The sequence below is a fragment of the Centruroides sculpturatus genome, unplaced genomic scaffold (assembly GCF_000671375.1).
Source record: "Centruroides sculpturatus isolate CEXI.00-Female unplaced genomic scaffold, Cexi_2.0 scaffold222, whole genome shotgun sequence".
NCBI lineage: Eukaryota > Metazoa > Arthropoda > Arachnida > Scorpiones > Buthidae > Centruroides > Centruroides sculpturatus.
The window spans coordinates 686,796-710,003 of NW_019384483.1; the positions used below are offsets into that span (position 1 = coordinate 686,796).

At 27.9% G+C, this 23,208-nt stretch overlaps 1 protein-coding gene across 1 annotated transcript in view; it reads left to right on the forward strand.

The window, feature by feature from the left end:
• The window catches only part of LOC111621524 (protein UBASH3A homolog), a 139,358-nt gene that overhangs the window by 49,483 nt on the left and 66,667 nt on the right, over positions 1–23,208 (forward strand). Inside the window, exon 4 of the mRNA XM_023363682.1 lies at positions 729–924. Coding sequence (XP_023219450.1) covers positions 729–924 — 196 coding nt within the window. The remainder of the gene's footprint in view (positions 1–728; positions 925–23,208) is intronic.

Genomic DNA, 23,208 nt, shown 5'->3' on the forward strand with positions numbered 1-23,208 from the left:
TAATTATAATAAAGTTACAATAAATTAAGTTAATATATAATTATATATACAGTACCTAATTTATATATAATTAATATATAATTATATGTACAGAACCTAATTTATATATAATACTGTACAGACGATAGTAATCTCTCCGTAGCGTGGCGCTTGACAGTGCGGAAAGTAGTTCTGCTGCCCAATGACATTTTATGTAATTATAGGAGTTTTTTACGGATACCATCGCAATTTTTTTGCTGTCTTATAGGAATCATAATTATAGGAACCCGTTTTATAGGGTGTCTACTGTATATATGAACTTATGATGCAAACCAGAAGTCTCGTTATTTCAATTCAAAAATTTTAGGAATGACTTAAAGGAAAGGATGTACATGGGCAAGCCACTACTAATTTGAGGTGGAGAGCATATATTTTAAATTAAATAAATTAAAAATATGATTAAAATTTACAGTTGGCATTGTGACAATGTCACAATAAATAGTTGCTCATTTAGTTTATTATTATTTAAAACTTTGCATTTATGTAAGATAAGTTAGTATATTTTGTGTATAAAAAAGTGTTAAAGTATTTTAGATTGTTAACTTTACATGATAAATTAATTTATTATCAGCTGAAGGCCATAACAATTGTTTTAAATTAACATATTTTTTGCATCAGAGTTAAGTAAAAATATAAACAATAAAAATGAAAGTCATTTTCATTTTAAAAATATTTGTTTGTTATAATAGGCACCAGATAATAGCATTTCACATCTAGTCCGTGCTTTAAAACATGTTGTAGAAAAATTAAGGCATGAATTGCCAGATCGGATATGCCTTGAACATTATACATCATCTACGTTTCTAGGTTTATTTGTTGCAGATCAGCATAATGATTTGCTGAAGCGTTTAGCAGTTCAGTTTATGCGGGAAGTTTCAGAATATAGTAAGTCAATTTATATTTTATTTTAATATACTTCAATAAATTAAAATATGTACATATTACTGTATTAACAAAGTTACTAACAATTAAAGATTGCATTGATAGATCTATTATTAAAATAAAATATTAAGATACAAAATTTGTTATCTACATCAATATGATATTTTTAAATATGCAGAAATTAATAATATAAAATATTTATTCATAAATTTATATATAAATTTAATTTAATAAACTTAAAATTTTTTAAATAGTTGCAATTTTATTAAAGGTTAACAGTCAATGTTTTTTAAGATGCATTAAATAAAGTTTAAAAGATTTTATGTAAATACTGAAATTTATATTGTTTCATTATAAATGAGCATTAATACTAATTTTTTCAATGTACATAAAAATATTTAAATAATTCTTTTGATTCTTTTACATAGCAATTATTGTCATAAGTTTTTGGAAACATGCATTTTATTTAAAAAATTGCAGTTTATATATATTTGTGCTTTTATATGTATTGGAACAGCTAATTAAAAACTTAACATATACAATGAAACAAAAAACAATAAAAATTAATGCATAAAATTTTAAAAAATAATCACAGTTGATTTTAAAGAACTGAAATTTGTTAAAAATGGAAAAATAATGCTTGAAAGCATGCCAATATATATTAAAATAAAAAAAAATGAAGTTAAAATTATTTAAATATTAGCAATTTCATTAACATGTGTATATGCATATAAGACACTTTCTCAGTTTCATTGTTTTAATTTTTTTTTTAATCTGCACAAAGTTTTAAGTTTATTTATCTCTGGTATCATTGTATTTTTCTTATCATCTATTGCATTTATATTTAAGTTTCTTTTTTTAATTACATGATAAAATGAAAGTGGAATTTAAATAGCATTATATTTTTTTATTTTGTATGCCCTAATTCTGCTTCTATAACATAGATTTATTCTATTTTGATTAATATCTTGTCTTTTGTCTTTTTTTTTTTTTTTTTACAGTTCATTAGTATATTAAATTATCAATCTTGAACTGAAGTTGAAAATTATTAATTTAAAGTGATCTTGAAGATTTTTTCTTCATCTTTTGGTAGAATTTGATATTTATATTTCTAATTTAGATTTTATATATTAATTTTGGTTGTTGTTAAAAAATATTTTAAATATTGAACTAAACTTTGTTGAAACAATAGGTTTGTAAGGATGTATAATCTATTTGTTCATATATGTTGGTTGAAATGACATATGAAAATTATTTTTCCTTCCCTAAATTTAATAATGTGTGAACTAAAATTTCAGAATACAGTGGGTGATTGGTTAACGAACATAATCTGTTCCAAGACTTTGTTCGTTATCCGATTATAGATTTACCATAGGTTTTTATAGGAATTTGATTAATTCGTTCTGGAGACTCCAAAAAATAAAAAAATATATGCTTTTTGTACTACGTTTATTTATATGTAATAATGTAATAGTAGAATAGATATGTAATAGCATATATATATATATATATATATATGCTATTACATATCTATTCTACTATTACATTATTACATATAAATAAACGTAGTACAAAAAGCATATATTTTTTTATTTTTTGGAGTCTCCAGAACGAATTAATCAAATTCCTATAAAAACCTATGGTAAATCTATAATCGGATAACGAACAAAGTCTTGGAACAGATTATGTTCGTTAACCAATCACCCACTGTATTCTGAAATTTTAGTTCACACATTATTAAATTTAGGGAAGGAAAAATAATTTTCATATGTCATTTCAACCAACATATATGAACAAATAGATTATACATCCTTACAAACCTATTGTTTCAACAAAGTTTAGTTCAATATTTAAAATATTTTTTAACAACAACCAAAATTAATATATAAAATCTAAATTAGAAATATAAATATCAAATTCTACCAAAAGATGAAGAAAAAATCTTCAAGATCACTTTAAATTAATAATTTTCAACTTCAGTTCAAGATTGATAATTTAATATACTANAGAACTGTCCATCGACAAGGTATTTATCAACCCGCGATTCGTTTGTAAACTCTCTCTCTCAACGGCCTAGTATAATTAAGTCCGATAATATGCCCGATATCTCTGTATTTTCTTTGTTTATTATTAAAATTGTTAGTTGTTAGAAAATAGGGAGTCCGAGTAAGTCACTTCCTCGTCTCTCTCCTCACCTCTACTCCGAATCCAAGCGCTCACACGCTACCGCTCGCGAATCTCGTGACATAAAGTCGCGTTTTCCGAGTCCCTTAGAGACTCGGTGGTGTCATCCTGACAGGGCGCCGAAGAGGTGCCGACCCTACGGTCACAGTCGATTGCTTTTCTCTTTTCTTCAGGATTTTTCGGAAGTAATTAATAGTATTATAATTGTAGAGATCCCCAACCCCATTAGCCTTATTCTGGTTTGGATGCCACTTGGATGATTGTTATTCTGACATCCCTGGACTTATGTCGTTAGATCAGTTTCAGGTTAAATTATGAGCTCTAAAATGCTCTTTATTTCTCAGATGTGATTTTCATTACTCCATTAACAGCTTGAGACTTCTTGATATATCTTTCATAGCTAAGATTGTGCCTACTGTAGACCTGTTCGAGCCATACTGTCTAGCAACATCAGACATCTTGTGCCCACTTTCTACCTTGGCTATTATCTCTTACTCGTTTCTATGGTGAGCACAGTTCTTGACACTCTACTCTTTTTATGCTCCATAATATTATTAGTTTCTTTTTCAAATAAAAGTTCAGAAAAGCACTTTCAAAATTCAGAGAACAGAAATCAACTAGCCCACAAAAAATTATTTAAATGCAAGGCCTGGATGAAATTCGAAATTTGGTATTAAAAAGTTGACTATCCGATGGTACAGTTAAACTTTCACCTTTCGTAAATAAACCCCGATGCAAAACTTAACAAGTGCCCATACGACAGTCTCGCGAATACTATAGAAATTATTTGTCAGAAACATAAATAAAAAGCTGGGATTACAAGGGAGAGTTTCAAAATTCGGATGGATACTATTCTATCGGTATCGGGTTGAGCGTCGATGTTGACGTCTCCCGCACTCCGAAAGGTTTTGAATTGTTACCTGAAGATAAGGGAAAATCAATCAGTATTCATTATTTTCTGTCGCTTCTTTTTATGTTTGTTCAGTAAAGTGTTCGTTATCTGAACATGTGTTTGTTGTCCGATCATAAAAATCTTTCGCGAACGTGTTCGTTATCTGAACTGTTTTTTAACCGATCACCCACTGTATTAAAATGAATTTTTTCTGAAAGTTGTTGGGATACAAAATGAACAATGGATGAAAAATAAATTAAAGAAAATGTATTTCAGAAGTCTGTTAGTGTAACAAAATTGTGTCTACTCCAAGGTCTGCTCTCTTGAACTTTTGTTTAATATGTTACAAAAGGTTCTGGAAGTTCTCAATTGTAACTTGGCAGATCTTGTTCTGAATTCTTTTGAAAAGTTCTTTGATGGAATTAGCCTCTCCCACTATTCGCATCAATTTCTGTGTACACTTTCTACTGTAACTGACACTAAAACTGTTTGATTGGTTTATACCAGGTATTGTACATTGTGTTTAAAATATATGTACCATATTGTTCAAATGCAGCAATTGTGTCTTGAACATACTGTAGTGGGCCATTGCCATATCTGATTGAAACATGTAATCTCCACTCAGACAGAGTACGTGGTATCCAAACCAAATCCTTGGGATTTTGTGTGTTGTTGGAATTTTATTTTTGGCAGAACATCATCTCTTGTTTTACAGTAAAACGTTTATTTTTTTATACATTTATTCAGTGTAAAGTAAGACTCATTACTATAACAACTTTGATGCATAAATTCTTATCTTGATAAAAAATATTTTTTTTTTTTTTTAATAGTCCATGTAATTGTCTCTCATATATTTTGAACTTTTCACTCAGTTTACAAAGAGACTGGATTACCTTCCAATAGCAACATTCTTAGCTGCTTACACTTTTTACCCTGTTTCTCTATTTTTTCCACTTTCTTTAACTCTAGATAGTGTTTTCTTCTTTTTCACTCTCTTAATTATATCATTTATGGACATTTCAAAAATAATGACACATTTTAAATATTTCACTATGAAAAGTTTATCTTTTATCAAATTTCTGGTTTAAAATTTTTTAATGGTGTTTCTATACTCATCTTTTAGGATTACTATTTCTAAATATTAAACAGTTTTCAAAAATAGAACATTTGGAGTCAAATACTTGTGCAACAGAAAATTAGCATGTTCAATTATTTGTGTACACATATGTAGAAAAAATGAATTTATTCTGGATTTTTAGTTTATATGCTTACATATTAATCAATTTATACTTTGATATTGGTCTTGGTAATTATTATTGTTGTGGATATTTAATTATGTATTATATATTTTACATTCAATGTATGTGTTTAAACTTTTATTTAATAATTTTTATTTATTTTTGTTGTATATATAAAATTTTTAATTGGTTTGTTCCAAAATATAAGAAAGAACATATATATTATCTATTTTTTAAACTTAAAATGTTTATCTATTGATGAAGCTATAGTTTCAAAAAATTTCTCATTAAATATTTTAAATCTAAATTCTGTACAAAGGGAATTTTTGGTTTTAACATGTTATGGAGTTACACTGTCATGAAATGAAATTTAATAACTCATAAATTCTGCATAATTTTGAAGGAATACATATTATTTCACAATTAAAATATTCAGTATTAAATAATTATAAATAACAACCTCAACTAACAATGCATGATGAAAATTCTTATAAAATTAATCCCCCAAGAAATAAAATGTAATTGTTCTATAGGTTAATAATTGGAAAATCACAAGCAGCAATGGCAAAGCCCAATATGAAATTAAGGTAAGAATTAATATATGAATAAAATAATTCGATATAAACTCATTCTAAAATAAAAACTATTTAACAAAACAAAAACTTAGTGTATTAGTTTTTAAATATCTAAAAAAGAATTTGCATTCTTTAAATGATGATAAAAAAAATAAAGGATATCATAACTGTTTTTTAAGATTTTGTAACTTATTATTAGTCATTGAAAGATATGAACTTTTTTCGATTCATGTACTTTGATAAATCTAAAGAAGAAAAAATTATATAAATTAAAAATATATATTATTATGATCAATGTATCATTTACCAAAAAATTAAAATTTACAAAATATTGAATTGTGGAAAAACTAATTCAAGTAATTTAATCCTTATCTTTTGTTATATATTTATAAAACTCTTGTAGTAAATAATTTAAAATGTGATATAAAGCCACTGGTATACATCAGAATAATTTATTAACCTGAATAACATTACTAGAAACTTTTAGTAAAAAAAGAATGTAAAAATGAAAATAAAAAAATAAAAAAAAAAATACTAATGACTACTCCATTTTACAGCTGTTGTTGTTGTTATTCTATTGGCAATGCTGGCCAACAATATTTAAAATTAAGAAAAAAACTGTTTGAATCAACTTAAGAATGACAACATTTATTTTTTTTTTTTCAAACAATAGCCTATTATATCATAACTAGCTGTAACTTGTCAAAAATGATGGGATAAGAAATGAAAAAAATTGATTTTGTTACTTAAAACTATAAAAGTTTTATCCAACTATAAAATTTCCTTTATCACTTCATTTATTTCAAAGACTTTGCCATCTCATAATTGCTCTATTGTTGAATTTGAGATGTAAACTGTTAGAGCAGCATAATCCTAACTTATCCAATTGTATGTCAGTTTTTGAATTTGGACATGTATCATCTGACAAAATTGGTATATATAAATTGTAGTGGAAAGTCCATCTTTCAAGTGAAAATCTTCCATTAAAACATTATAGGCGTAAATTTTGTCAATGCCATATTTAATATACAATTTTATAATTAAACAAGTTTAGAATTTTGACTTGCTTACATTCAAGAAGCTCAATTACTTCTAATGCTATCACCCACTTAAAAATTAAGTAAAGCACTTAAATATATCACAAGTAATTACCACACACCTTTCTTACTTTTCCAACAGTCAGTCTAATAAAAAAAAAAATAGAAAAATAAATGTTTTCAGTGTCTTTTAGGGATCTGCTTCAGATCATTAAGACACTTGAATAATGAAAACTTTTTTGCATTTTCTAAAAAAAATAACTAAATCATACTAAAAAATACAATGTACTTTGTTAAGATTTATCAAATAATAAGAAAAATCTTTTTTTTTTATCATTTAGATTTTATCTAATAAAAAATGACAAAAACTAAGATGATGCATTTTCATTTGTTGATCATGCAATCAATATTTATGGCAACCATATTCAAATTTTTTTAGTTCATGTAAAGCTACAGATTTACAAGTATAGGATAATAATTTCAGAAGACATAACCAAATTAATTTGAAAATACATAAGGAAAAAAGTGAAGCAAAAAAACTTTGAATAAACTCACACATTGATATATGAGAAGTAGTAATGGGACAATACCAAAATTTCTACCGATTCCGATTCATTTGAATACAGTGTAACCTCTATATTCGTCATTAATCTGTGTCTAAGGATCTAACGAATATGGAAAATGACGAATATAGAAACAATTTTTCTCATAATAAATAACTGATATTCAATTAATCCACTCCCATCCTAAAAAAGATACAAAAATAAAAATGTTGTTTGTAAAACTTTATCTTTATTGTACTAAATAAATATAGTATAGTGGTAGAAGGGGAAGAAGAGTAAGGTTATTGTTATTTAGAAGACATACCATCAATTAAAACATTAGGTAATTCCAATTATGATCTTGGCATATTAAAATCTTTGGCTAAGTTGGAAACACTAAAGAGGTTGCGGCTGAAGTTTTCATCTCTAAAACATGAACATTGAGCACCGCCATCTTGTAAGCCTAGAAGTTTGATAATGGTGTTTGGAATGTTGAGCATTATTTCAATGACGTTCTAAATGCCATTGTCAAACTTCTATGCTTGCAAGTTGGCAGCGCTTAACATTCGACGTTCATGTTTTAGATATGAAAACTTTGGCCACAAACTCTCTACTTTGTCCATTTTCAGATTTAAGAATAATTTTTTTATTTCTATTGTTGTTCTAACAGCTTTCCTTTTTTTGCTGTTTTTCTTCAGTGTGCTTTGTTGGAGCCATTGAAATTTGAGTTTTTGAAAATAATCAACATGAAAAACCAAGAACACACACCATGACCGCACAATGCAAACTGATTAACTACAGCTAGTTGACAGTATTGCCAACTCAAAATTCAAATTTATAGCTAGACATTTTAATAAAAATATTCAAATCATATTGTTTCCATTAAAATTGAGTTTTTGTACCTAGATAGCATTATAAAAATAGCTAGACCATTATAATTTAGGTAATTTGCATAGCTAGATTCTTCATAAATCCACTAAATCTAGCAAAAAACTAGCTAAATTGGCAACACTAAGCTAACATGGCTAGCTGATTGGTGCAAGTGTGTGATTGTAGTGCCACTGCTCATGTTAGGAATGACGATGCATACAGAAAATACTGACTAATATGGGGGGAAGTCATCAAAATGTGATGAATATAGAGATTCCACTGTACTTTCTAAAGTTTATTTTAGTTTGAAAAAATCAATGATTTATATTAAGAGCATGGTACATTCATTAATTAATAAAATCAAGCTTAAAAATGAAAAATGATTGAAAACCCAGAATTAATCTTTCGAAAGAAACATGAAAATTCTCCATTTATATGTAGACATGCATGCTTTTATTGTGTACTATGAAATAAATTTGTAATCTTATTCCCTTTTACTCAAAGAATTATCACATCATGTCATGTAGGATTGCCATCTTTGTAAACTGCTTTGTTTGCTGATGCTATGACTGAGAGAGGGGAAGTAAACGAGAAGATGCACCTTTTTTTTCATGCTTCTTGCAATCGACATGCCTTGCAAATGCTTTAATTCCATCATCTCTAACACTACACGAGGTTCAGCAAATGATGCAACAAGCCGAACAAATATTATCATCACAAATTAACCAAGTTTTGAATTCATTTGAGTCAGGTTTTCGTAAATGGACATTACATGAACTTTTTCAAGGAAAGAAGAATCAAATGAATTCCTAGACTGATTCATCTTGAAAAATCAATTTTTAAAACTCAAAATGGCAGTAAACTTAGCACAAATAATTATTTTTACTTAGAATCACAGGAATTGCATTTGGGGAACTCATTAAATTTATAATTTTCTAATTTAACCATAACAAATGTTATGTAAGAACTCTAATAAGAATGAACCAAATTTTCCAAAGATTTACTTATTAATAGCATCATTCCTCCCTTTGGCCTACCAACTCCAGGTTTTTTTATTGCTAGAACCAAAATATAATTGAATGATCCTTGCAGGAGTTTTATCTCCTTTTCAGTTAATTTAGTAATCTAAGTTTCTTCTAATCCTAAGATATCATGCATCCCTGATAGTTTTTTGAAATAGAAAAAAACTTATTTCTAACACTGGGTATTCCAGTTAATGACTTTGATCTCAGTTTTTTTGTTTAATGATGAATATAACTGTCAAAATTATCACTACTATTGTGGTTTACATTAGTATTTACCACACTAATTGATTTCTGCATCTAAAAAAGACCTAGTATTAACCAAGTAATTCTTTATAAAACTATAAGTAATTTTCTTATTCCTATAAATTACATAATCATTTCCTAATAGAATTTGCATATCTTCTTTGCTTCTATATAAAACAGAAGAATTTTGGCTGTACGATCCAGAGCTGCGGAGTCGGTAAAAAACACTCGACTCCGAATCCAACTCTTGATAATTTTAGTAGGCCAACTCCTGACTCTGGCAAAATTAAATACCATGTCATTTTATGGGGGACAGAGGCACTCATAGGGGGTTACCCTACTCTGAACTCTGAAAGGAGCCCCGGGCATTTACTCAAATACTTTTATCTATACTAATATTTTAAAGAGGTAATGTTTGTAAGTAAGTAAGTTAGTTTGGATGTAGCAGGTAATCTCCGAAACTATTCATCCGATTTCAAAAATTCTTTCACCAATAATCAAAATAATCAAAAAATTTCTTACTGGAACTAATTCAAATACATAATATAAGAAAACAACGCCTTCTATAACATTCCAGCAACAAAATTCAATACTCTAATAACGTTTTCGACCGATTTTATCGGCCTTCTTCAGTTACTGCTATAACGAAAACGAACAAAGTATTCGAAAATTTACGTAGAACAAAATTAAATTAAAAATTAACTGCGGTTGCGCAGATCGACGGAAAAATAAAATAAAATACGTAAATAAANCGTTGTTTTCTTATATTATGTATCTTTCACCAATATTTAGAATGGAACTTCAGGGTGAACATAGGCTGTATATTATTCCGTTAAACGTTTATATAAATTAAAAGATATAATCTAGGTTAAGGCTTAAGAGTACGCTACGAGTATGAGATGGCACTAAGAGTACGATGTCCTAAGTTTGCTTTTCTGTGAAAATGAACTAAAGCAGATCATCTTCTATCTATATAAATAAAAATGTAATGTTTGTTTGTTCCTACTGATTCCTTTGAAATTTTGACACAACACTGCATTCGAATATGCATGTGTTTTTATATAATATACGTGTCGAAATTCNGAAATGTATAAAATTACAGTGCTGTATTAGACTTACAGTACCTAATTTACATACTGTACAGACAATAGTTCGCCTAAACTCTTCGTAGCGTGGCACCAGGCAGCGGAAAATATATATATAATTATAATAAAGTTACAATAAATTAAGTTAATATATAATTATATATACAATGTCTAATTTATATATAATTAATATATAATTATATGTACAGTACCTAATTTATATATAATACTGTACAGACGATAGAAATCTCTCCGTAGCGTGGCGCTTGACGGCGCGGAAAGTAGTTCGGCTGCTCGATGACGTTTTACATAATTATAGGAGTTTTTTACGGATACCATCGCAATTTTTTCGCTGTCATATAGGAATCGTAATTATAGGAACCCGTTTTATAGGGGGGTCTACTGTACTTATTTAGAGTGGGGATAATAAAGAAATGAATCAAAAATATTCAAATTCAATTGGATCAAAATAATTTAACTACTAAACACAAATACTCCAAAGAAAACTATTGATAATATATTTAATAAATTAAATTGTTGCATTTTGTATTTAAAATAAATGAATTATAACAAAATACAAAAACATTTTAAAAAATTATTAGATGTAAAATGAATTTTCTTTCATTTAAATAAAAAAAATTTAATTTAGTTTAAAATACCGGAGTGAGAGTTGACACATTTTTTCCGACTCCAAATCCAGAAATTCCTTCTGGATCCGATTCCACAGCCCTGGTACGATCCCCAGTTTCTTGAGTGAGATTGGGAAGTAATCGTAAATTGCTATAAATTTTTTCACATGATATGTTTTTGTAGTTATAAAAGACTGATAATATTTGATTTTTTCTTTCAATAGTATTTATTGCAATTTTTAGGATCATGAGCTCTTTTCCTGTAAGATCTGGTTATTTCTTCCTCTTTAAATTCTGTCAATTTCAGAATCTTTCTACAGAAATTTATTAGGCTTTCTTTGATATTCATGTTATCAGTCATCGGATAGCCAAATAACAACAGATTGAGTTGATTAGTTATATTTAAAATATTATTTTTGATATTCTGTTGAGCTTCCATTTTCCTGTCTAAATCCAGTAGAACTGTTTCTAATTTGTTGACTCTGTTTCAATTAACCAAGCTTGGTCTTAAAATTTTTAATTTTAATATTTCAGCAATTATAAAAAAATATTTAACTGTTAACTGGAAAAGATTACTAATTAAAAAGTTGAAGAAGCAATAACATATGTGAATAGTAAGTCAAATGCTGTTTTATTTTGTTAGTGTGCCATTCTGTAAGTGATGTGAGGGTCAGGGAAAGTTATGGAATTTAAAACAAAAATTTGAATAGTAACCCTGTATATGAATAACTTCATTATTTATTAACTTTTTAAACATTTGATAGAAAGATTAATATAGTATATGCCCTGAACTTAGACCTTAAAACTAAATAATTACATTACATTATTCAACTTTCTGGTCTTAGATTCCTGAGTCATATGTAATTTAGAATTATCTTGCAACAAATTATACGAGTCAACTTGTCATTAGTAATTTACCTTACTAGTTTGCAGGAATTATAAGTTTGAATTCTATTGCAGGTTGATATTTTTAATCCAAATATTTCTAAATTACAGTAGAACTTTGATTATCCAAATTGACTTGTTCTGCAAGTGATTCAAATAATTGAAAATTTGGATAAGTGGATTAACATGTAAAGAATAAAACTACAGGGTAGAAGCACAGTGTTGTTGTACCTGTACTTTATTTATTTATTCATTAATTTCCAAGTAGCATACTACTAATCATTTGGATCCATCACAGCAAATAGGTGTCACTAATTATGTAGTTGCATGATGTAGAAGAATTGTAGGGTGATGTCAGTAGGAGAGAGAAAGGAAGGCAAGTGATGGTTTGAATAATTGGACATTCTGTTAATCAGCTTTTGGATAATCAGAGTGTCACTGTATTAATTAAAACTGATTGTAATCATTAAATTTATTACAGGGTAATGGTGGCACTGTATCTGTGGTATTAAATTTATTATTATGTTAATTTATTCATATTTTAAAAATAATTTAAATTCCAGTTGTTTGGTTTAGTTCATTCATGTATAATTTGAAATATAGTTTGTATTTGTTCTATTGGGATAAACTCAAAAATTACCAAATGATTGCCAGATTTTTATTGGGCTTTATTCATGCTAACTGAGCCATTCAAGGCCAAATCAATTAACTCCATTTTTAAATCTTTAATATAATCGTTATTTTTACATTTTTCACGTAACTAATTTTAAATATTGTTACATTAAAGCTATGCCTTAATGTAATGGTATATGAAAATACATTCTACAGTGTTTATTTAAATTTAAATTAAAAAAAAATTTTTTTTTAATAATTTATATTATCAATTTTTATACATTTTGTTTTGTGGAGTTAATTGATTTGGCAAGTGAGCAGCTCAATTAATGACTCGAAACAAAGTAATTTAGCTAGAAGTAGTTAAACCACCATCTCTTGACAAATTTAGTAGTTATAAATAAATAAATTTTTAAAATATGAATTGATAGCAGCCTTAACCAACTACCACTAGCCAAATTACTTTGTTTCAGATCATTAATTAAGTACAAATATAGCTCAATTTTAAAAAATCTGGCAAATTGTTTGGTAATTCTAATATTATATTTACTCGCATATAAGACAACCTTGCATATAGGATGAGGTGTGATATTATTTTGTTTAATCACAAATAAAATATCAAATGAATGTAAATGCACACATTATCCCACAAAAATTACTGGCATTTTAAATGTTAAGGAAAAAATTTTGTAAAATCAACAACATAATTTGTTCATGTAAAGCTGGACAATTGGAAACCTTTCTTTGCCAATTCTTAACAGTCAAATCAACTCTCTGTGCAATTACACTTATGAGTTTCTCCAAATTCTGATTTCTGAGTAATCATCTGTTTTCACGTGGGAATGGATTAAAACATATATTGTGCTCCCATGTAATTTTGGAATTTCAATCTGGAATTCAATTCAAAAGCTTTGCTTTTCCTATTGCTATTCATCTTTACTCCTGACAATATACAAGAACGATTCAAATTGACCCAGATAAAATACTTATATTTTTAAATACAAGAGGGTAAGCATCTGGTAAAAAATGTGAATACATGGTTCACAAAAATTATTTGCAAAAATGCAAAGAATCTTTTGTTTGCACATATAGAACGACCTAGGAATTTTTGAAGCTGTGATAAATTAATAAAAATCTCATCTTATATGTGAGTAAATACAGTATATTAGATTATAAATATAATTATATTCTTATATTATACTATATTTATATTAAGTTAATTGAATTAAGTTGAATTAATAATCTCCTCTTTACACACTGTAAAATAAATGACTTACTTCTGCTGTAAACCAAAACTCTTATTTACGACACTTAAGAAGCCAAAAGCGATCCTTCTATCTACAGAGCATGCGCAAGTTTAACACGATGATTGCACGAGTTTCCTTAGAACATTGCGTTCAGATTTCGAATAACATTGATTCTACCCGTTTATTCACCTGAAGAAGAACTAAGTTTGAAAACGTTTGTGAAAATATTTGGAAATAAGCACTGTTTTGGTTTACAGCAGAAGTAAGTCAAGTTGAATTTTATTTAACTTTAACAAAAACAAATTCTAAATAATTTTTCAAATCAAACAAAATGAGAAGGAGATGATATTCACTGTTTAAATGTAGAGTAGTATATCAGTGGTTAAACAAAGCTAAAAGAAATTTGCAATTTTTTCTGTTGAAGATTATTTTTAAAAGTATAAAATATTTTTAGGCCAAAAGAGTAAAAATAAAAAGCCCATTTTGGCCAAAGCAGCTGAACCTGGCATTACCATATTTACAAACTAGCACATTTGTGTGGGACTTCATCCATTTAAAGGGGTGGATGTCTTTAAACTATAACTCCTATTTTTTTACTACAGTTGATTGGTCTGTTAAAACCAAATGTTACCAAATGTTTGAATTGCTTTACAGTTGGAGGTCAAACCTGTCTTTGTTTACTATGGGAAAAAAATCTATTCTACTGAAAATAGGGCATTTGTTACAGTACTAATTTTAATTACATCAAACTGGAAGTAGGGTTATTTCTTGAGGGTTGTGGAGTTAATTTACAGTTGGTTTAAAGAATTCTGGTAAAATTTTTGTTTGCTTTATCACATGAAAATTAAATTAACATTGTGAGAATGGTGTTTTGTCAGGGCAGTGGTAAAATTCACTTTAACATGAGAATTCACTTTGTGGATGTTTGCTTTAAGACAAGTCAACTGGAGTAAAGAACTTCCTATTATCAAAATAGCAGCTGGATTAATTAATATGAGTAATTCATTAACTCAGCTGCTACTTTGGACTTATGTACAACAAAGTCAAAAAAATTTTTATTACAAAAATGTAATAAAAATTTTTTTGGTAAAATTTTTTGCTGTTAAAAATTTTTATACTACTATTTAGTTTGACAAAAATTGTTTTATTATTATTTTGATTTTTTCTCTCTCATCTTTTGATGTAATTATTTTTAAGTTTATAATTATCAAATTAAGGTGAATACATACATGTAGTGCAGAACAGAAAAGCAGCATTGAAAAATTCATCTTTGCCACAAGACACCTATGCCACATAAGCAACAAACAAGTGGAATGCAGTTTGTTTCTTGGCATGTGTGTTCAAAGTGGACAATGAGAAAGTTATTTTTGTATTTTTTCTATTTGCAGCCTTTACTTTAAATAGTTTTCTTTATTTATCAAGATTCAGCAAAAGAGCAATCATAGAATAAGAAACATTCTTATAACAGAAATTCAAATTATAAGTAAATTCTATATGAAAATATATTTTAATACAGTGGTATCTCAGGATATGAACACCCCAGCATACGAAATTTTCAGGATATGACATGAAATTCGAACATATTTTTGCTCCACGATACGAACAAAAACTCACCATACGACGTTACATTAGTTCGCAGCATCATTTTTTATTTACTTCTGTTCATCGGTCTCAGTCCACGTGTTTGCTTCGTCGTGGAAGGATCTCGCTCAATAAAGGAAATCTTGAGGTATTATCAGAAAGTGACTGATTTTATTGAAAAGAAATATCCCAAAAAGGTTCACACTAGCTGTATTGCTACTCAGAGTAATGACATTTGCCTAAGTCATTTTAGAAACATTTTAAAAAGTAGGCAAAGCCAAACCTCTTTTGGATAGCTATTTTACCAAGCGACCTCTATCTAGTGAAAGTGCTGGTGGAAGTAAAGGAAAGAAAGCAAAAAGCAGTGAATAAAAATTAAAAGAAAATATATATATATATATTTAATTTTTATTCACTGCTTTTAAAAATTAGTGTTGTTATATATATATATATATATTTTTATCTTTATCTTTTCTAAATTATTTTTAAGTTATATTTACATTATGTTATGTAAATTAAGTTTTAGTATCATTTCCCTTCTCCCTCTCTTCCGCTACCAGTTTACACCTCGACCGTCATCTATCCTCAAAGGTAAAGTACAAATAAAACTACATTTTTTTTAATCAATTATTATTCTATTATGGTTATTTATACATTTACAACTACAAAATGCATTTTTCAGTGTTTTCCTTACTATAGTTATTTTTTTGTTTTAATGTACTACTTAGCTTTAATTTGACTGTTTTTTTTTGTGTTGGAACGAATTATTTGGTTTTACATGTAATCGTGTGGGAAAAAATTATTCACTTTACGACATTTTCATGATACAATCTCAGTTTCGGAACGGATTAATTTTGTATCCTGAGGTACCACTGTATGTTTATCTTAATACATTTGCATCACATTATGCTTATAATTTCAAATCCTTATTAGAATAGGGATAATTATATAAAAAGAGATGATTTTGCACAATATCAAGAAATCTTTCTGCAGCAAAAGTTATATTTGAACTTTTGCCATTAATAATATATACATAATGTACTGTACTGTACATATATGTTGTCATGTATTCAAATGCATAACATAACTACAAAAGTGAGTTATGATTGACTGTAGGAAAGGCATCACTACCACCTACACCACAAGAATTGAATCTCATTTTACTTTGCAGCATAACAAAAAGCAGCAATATTTTGAGGTTCACAGCAATGAACATTGTTACAAATGAACTGCTTTTCCATTCTGCACTGCATATGTTTCTCTACCTTTAGTGTTTGCATTTTTTGATAAATTTATATATTGGGGAAAATCTTCCAATGCAATCTATGATCACTTACAGTAAAGTATTGTAAACTTTAAAAGGAATTAGAATTTGATGGCAACAAATCCTGTAACCATATCAAAAATATAATTTTATACCATTACCAATAATATAATTATTAGTGTTGCAACGAATAGTATATTCGGCCAGGAGCATGGCTGAATAGCCGAATATTTGGCCAAACTATTCGGCTTGATTAACGCACATACGAAAATTGGTGCTCAAATTGCATTATGGCAAGGAACCTGCTCTTCATTGGCCACTGTCACTACACTTTGCCAATCGCGTTAATTCTTGACAGTTGTAGCAGACAGACAAGAGTGTCATGGCAGTATGTGATAAATGATATCAAATGTGAATAACAATGAAATGACCTACACGTGTAAATAACAGAAAAAGATGCAAAGTGAAAATGTGAAAATAAATATGAAATTGAGTTGATAACATAATCAAACAAGTCGAAGCAGCTTATTTGTGTGAAATTTGCGGCCGACAATGCCAAACAATTGTTGTCATAGACTTCAGAAAGTTAAATGCTTGTAATGAAAGTCACTTAGCGTGCACGGGCGAAAGCCTGGGACCGTTTGGTCTATCAAGCTGTTTGGAATCTGTGATGTGAAACTCTGAAAGTAAAATGTCGGTATATAACTGTGACATATACCGACGTATCTGTCTCTTTTCTTTGTTATCACCAGGCTATGAGTTACATAATTATAAAATGGAAAAACTACGATGAAAAAGTGAAGAATCGAAAGTATTGTGAGTGTGTATCATGATGTATGCATAAGCATACGTGGACTAGAGAGATAGAGGAAAGAGAAAGGAAAGAGCAAAGACGAGCGCTTAAAAAGGATAGGTAGACCCTCAGATGTGTGCGATGATTCTCGAACGAATAGGTGTATACGTGTGCTGATATTTGTAATTATAAATTGTAAATACATGTGACTAATATTATTATTATTATTTTTTTTTTTTGTGCATGTTATAAGTTATAAATAAATATAAACAAACGACACTAACTCGATAACATTAAATCTAAATACCAAAATGATTAATTTATTGTGTTTTTGTTATTTCTTACTCCTGTTTTTAGGTATTTGGTATTCGGCCGAATAGTGATTAAATATTCGGTATTCGGCCGAATAGCGAAAAATAGGCCGAATAGTAACCGAATATTTGTTACATCACTAATAATTATGAATTTTTATTGTATAATCTAAAAAGTTTGTACCATGTTTATTTATGCCATTCATTGATATGTTAATGCAAAATAAATTGATAATTTTAAAAAATTATCATTATTAATTTATTGACCAATTCTTCCTTGGAGAAAAGACAAGCTTATATTTAGATTAAATTACAGGAAACTTATTTATTATGAACTGTTCAAACACAACAAAACTGTTAATTTAAGTAAACTTCATAGTCAACTATATGACAAAATAGACAATTGAACCAAAACAATCAATTTTAACAAAGAGAAAAGCATAATTTTTTATCAAAACTGATCACAAATATCTACATTAGTACAACAAACATTAAAGGAAGTTTTGGGAAATTTCTGATGATTCTCCATAATATCAAATATTATATATTAGTAATTATTTTTGAATTCTTCAAAATTATTTAAACATGTTTTTAAAAAATGGAAATATTGAAGAAATAAAAAAATTACAGTAAAACATTTTTCAAATCACCCTACCAAATTTTTGTAAAAATGACCATGAACTTATTTAACTATAAATAAATGATGTGAAACTCTGAAAGTAAAATTTTATTTTATTTTTAAAAAATTGATTTGAACTTTCCAGACACTAGTAAATGCTAAAATGTTAAATTTATTTTAAAAATTAAAAAAAATATTTTTAAAGAAATAAATGAACTTAATGAAAATTCTTGAATGCTTATTGCAGTCTGTCTGTTTATTGTGATAATGAACAAAATGATGATAAAATATATTTTATAATAGTGACAGATTAATAAATAGTTTAGTAGCAGTAATTTTTAAGTCAAAGTGGAATCTTTAGAAAATGAAACTTCTTTTTACATTAATAAACGATAATTTTAAAAAATTGTATATAGATGATATGTAAATCATTATTGACTTCTAATAAAATGTATTTACAAAATTATTTTTTANTTGTACCCATCCGTTCCTGTATTTGAAGCTGTAATGCTAGCCAATGCCATGCTCCTCAGAAAAGGTTTTACGGTTTAACAAGTGCTAGACATTCGTGAAGCATTGATCTTCATCACTGAAAACAACTATTTCTGCTTCAACCAGAAAGTCTATTTACAGAAGCAAGGAGTTCCCATGGGCTCCCCTCTTTCTGCAGTTTTAGCCAAGCTCATTATGAGAGATATATAATAAACTTTTATGTAAATATATGATAAATAACTGTAATATCCAGTTCACCAAAAACAACTATTTCTGCTTCAACCAGAAAGTCTATTTACATAAGCAAGGAGTTCCCATGGTCGCTCCTCTCTCCGCAGTATTAGCTGAGCTCATTATGAGAGAAGTGGAACAAAAAACTTTCAACGCCCCACTTGCTACATGCTACCCATCACTATACTTATGCTATGTAGATGACATCCTACTAATTTGGGAAAATTCAGAAGAGAAGTTTATCCAGTTTATGCAACAACTTTCAAGTGTCCATTCCACCATCAATTTCACCTGGGAAAAGGCACGGGATCAATCTATAACATTTTTGGATATACACATACGGAAGTCACTAGAAGGGCCGCAGTTTACAGTGCATCATAAGTCCAACGTGATCCTCTGTATCATTCCAGTTGATGCATTTCAACCATTGCGGTATGTCAACGCCATCATAGCTGCTCTTGTCAGAAGAGTGATGCTACTTCCCTCATTGCAAGCTTTAATAAAATTCAAATTGGAAATCATAAGAATGGCAGTACATCACACTGGATTCACAGGTGCCAAATTTACGCATGTACTACGTAGAGTAGAAGATTCCCTTGTCCCGTTTAACACACTATACAGCAAAAAAGAAATGTTTAGAGTACAATCAGCATTGCTGTACCTAGGAGCACCGTCCATACTTATTAGCCGTATTTTCCGGCAATACAGCTTTACCCTTCCTTTAACACCCCTACCCAGCCTTCATAGGAGTGTGTGCAATGATCAGGATAAAGTCGACATTTTAGAAAAATCGGGAGTATATGCTGTGCAACTAGAAAATCCAATAATGGGAATAATTGAGAAGTATATAGGGGCAACGACAAGAATGCTTGCTTGCTGTATCGCAGAACAACAGGAGGATATAAACAAAGAAAGACAGACCACAGAGCTTGCCAGAAAAGTTCTACAGCAGGGCTATAACCCATTATGGTCAAAGACAGCATTGCTCAAGTGCTGTAATAACAGAAGGATTACATTTATTTGGGAAGTGCTCCTCACAATGACCACGGACAGACGCATGCAACGTCCCTACCCTCAAATTGCCCAAAATATGGGTTACTTTATACCAGCGTTTAATTAAATTAAACAACAAAATGCGTCAAGAGTCACACAATTAGTACGATTGCTCCTCAACACACATGCTGCTAATCATGTGGATTTAAGATCTTTCAAATGCCCGCAAAAACTCGTTGCACGTTACCAATGGAATTACCGAACGTTATAAATTAAAAATTCACAAGAAAAATTTTCCGTTTTCTACTTGGAACACTGCACATTCTATTTTTTTCAAATTTGTTTTTTTTTTCACCTGAGGGCGACGATATAATACTCGTCGAAAGTACTTGCGATATAAGAAAATCGTGTAACACTGAACTCAGTGCTTGTTATCAAGAAGCTATAAAATTTTGGCGTGAGTTTTATTTATTTAACTATTTCAATAATATCCAGTTCAAAAAAAGTTTCTTTAGTTAGGTGTGATATTTTGCAAATCATAATTCAAAATTTATTTGGAATCAATGCAGTCTTACTGATTGCATCATTATGCATACAAATAAAAACCATGTGAATATGTAAAAACAAGATGTGTGTTAAACAGAGTTATTAGATAAAATACTTTTAGGTAATTATAAAAATATGGAATCATTCTTTTCCAATTTATCATTATGTTTGGAAAATCTACAATATTAATAGTAATATAATCAGATTTATAAATGAATTTTTAAAAATGAATACTTGTAGCAGACAGTAAACTATTAAGAAAACATGAGTTTATAAATTTTAGAGCTTGTAAATTTTAATAATAAGTAGTTTATAGAAAAGATTAACAATTCAAAATATAGACTATTTTTAATTAATGTAAAATTATTATTATTTGATATTTTCTGAATAATTTTATTCTTCTAATACCAAATTACTTAATTAATGCCTAATTATTAATAGCAGGAAAAAGTAGCTCGATTAATTTCAGTGATTGTTTGGTTTAGTTATTCTGATGGAATAAATTGTTACGTTGAATTATTGTTATGTAAAAGCATTTTTGCATTATACTTAAATATAAAAGTTTTATTAATCTATGGTTTCATATATTTTAAGATTCATAAAATAATACTGAGTATCTTATTACAGAATTATTTTTTATAATGTTAATATTACTAATAAATGATTGATTAAATAATTTCTTCTCTTTAGAATTCATCAAATTTAAAATTGTTTTGCATCCGAGTTAATTTTTATCCAAATAAATATTACTAAACTGTTAAACTATTTTTATAAATGGCTTTATTTTATTATTTAAATTCTGGAAATGTGTCTTTTTTTAATTAGAATATCTGTTTTTATCTCAAATAAAAATTAACTATGATGCAAATATTTATTTAATAGCAATGATGATGATAAATATATATTTTTATTACACATAATTTTAAAAATTATATCAGACAAAAAAATTAATAAATATAAAATACTGTCTGATGAATTTCCTAAATCATAATATTGATTTATAGTTTTGATTTAAAAAACTCTAAAGTAATTTACTTTATTATTTAAAATGAAACATTAACTTTATAAGTTAGTCATTAATTTATTTCTTCTAAAGTATATTTTCTTACATTATTATAGAAACATTTTAAAATATTGGTGACATATGTTCTTTATTTAGAGGCTTCTTGACCACTTTCAAAAATGAAAATAATTAATAAAAATTATTGTAGGTGCTTTAGTTGTGTGGTTATATTAGAAATAATGAAACAACTAAATGTATTAATGATAGAACTGTTTGTTCTTAGAGATATTTTAATATCTGTTGGTAAATGAATTGATTTGGTTAAATTTTTTTTTAACATCTGGAAAAATACAGCTATTTGTTTTCTAGAAATTCAAAAACATAGATATGTAATGTTTTTAATTGCTGTTTTTATTCAAAACTTAGACAAGTCAAATTTTTTTTTCATGAATATTCTGAGTTATAATAAAATCATAATTATTGTTCAGGATATTCTGAAGACTGTATTTATTTGATTTATTATTTAATCTAAGTTATAGAATATTGTGTATTTATATTATTGTTTTATATCAAAATAATTCATATTTATATATAAAAATATATAAATTCTGTCTTCAGAGTTTTTACATATACAGTTTTAATTTTTATGAGATCTTAAAAAATTTTAATTGTTGTTTAGCTTAAAAGTAAGGAATTTATTAGGATTGAAAGATCAAATATAAAATCTTAAAATTATAATAAACTTAAGAAATAAATTCTTAAAATATTGTGGTTAATTTATGGGTTGTTCAGAAAGTAATTTCGGTTTTTTTACCACTAGACGGATTAGTCATATTTTTCCTGCCATTTTCATTCTAAACCATATTATTATTATATATTTTGACAGCTAGCATTTTAAGGCTTATTTGTAAAAAATTTTGTTTGATTTTGTGCAATTGTTCAATTTTTGTGTCCCATCAAATATGGAAGATCAAAAGCAGCATTTTCGACATATTTTGCTTTTTTATTACCAAAAAAATAAAAATTCCGTTCAAGCGAGAAAAACATCATGTGACATGTATGGTAGAGATCTATTGACAGAACGACAGTGCCAAAACTGGTTTACAAAATTTTGTTCTGGCAATTTCAATATTGAAGATGCACCATGTTCTGGATGGCCAGTTGAAGCCAATGAAAACAAAATAAAGGTACTGATTGAAGCAAACTGCTAGATAACAACACGTGAAATCACTAAGAGATTAAATTTATCAAATTGAACTGTTTGTGATTACTTGAAACGAATTGGTTTCGTTTCAAAGTTTGATATATGGATTCCACATGTTCTTAAAGAGAGATGTGGGACTAACTTTGATGGGATTTTAAGCAAAGTTTTTTTGGAGCTTTTACCAGA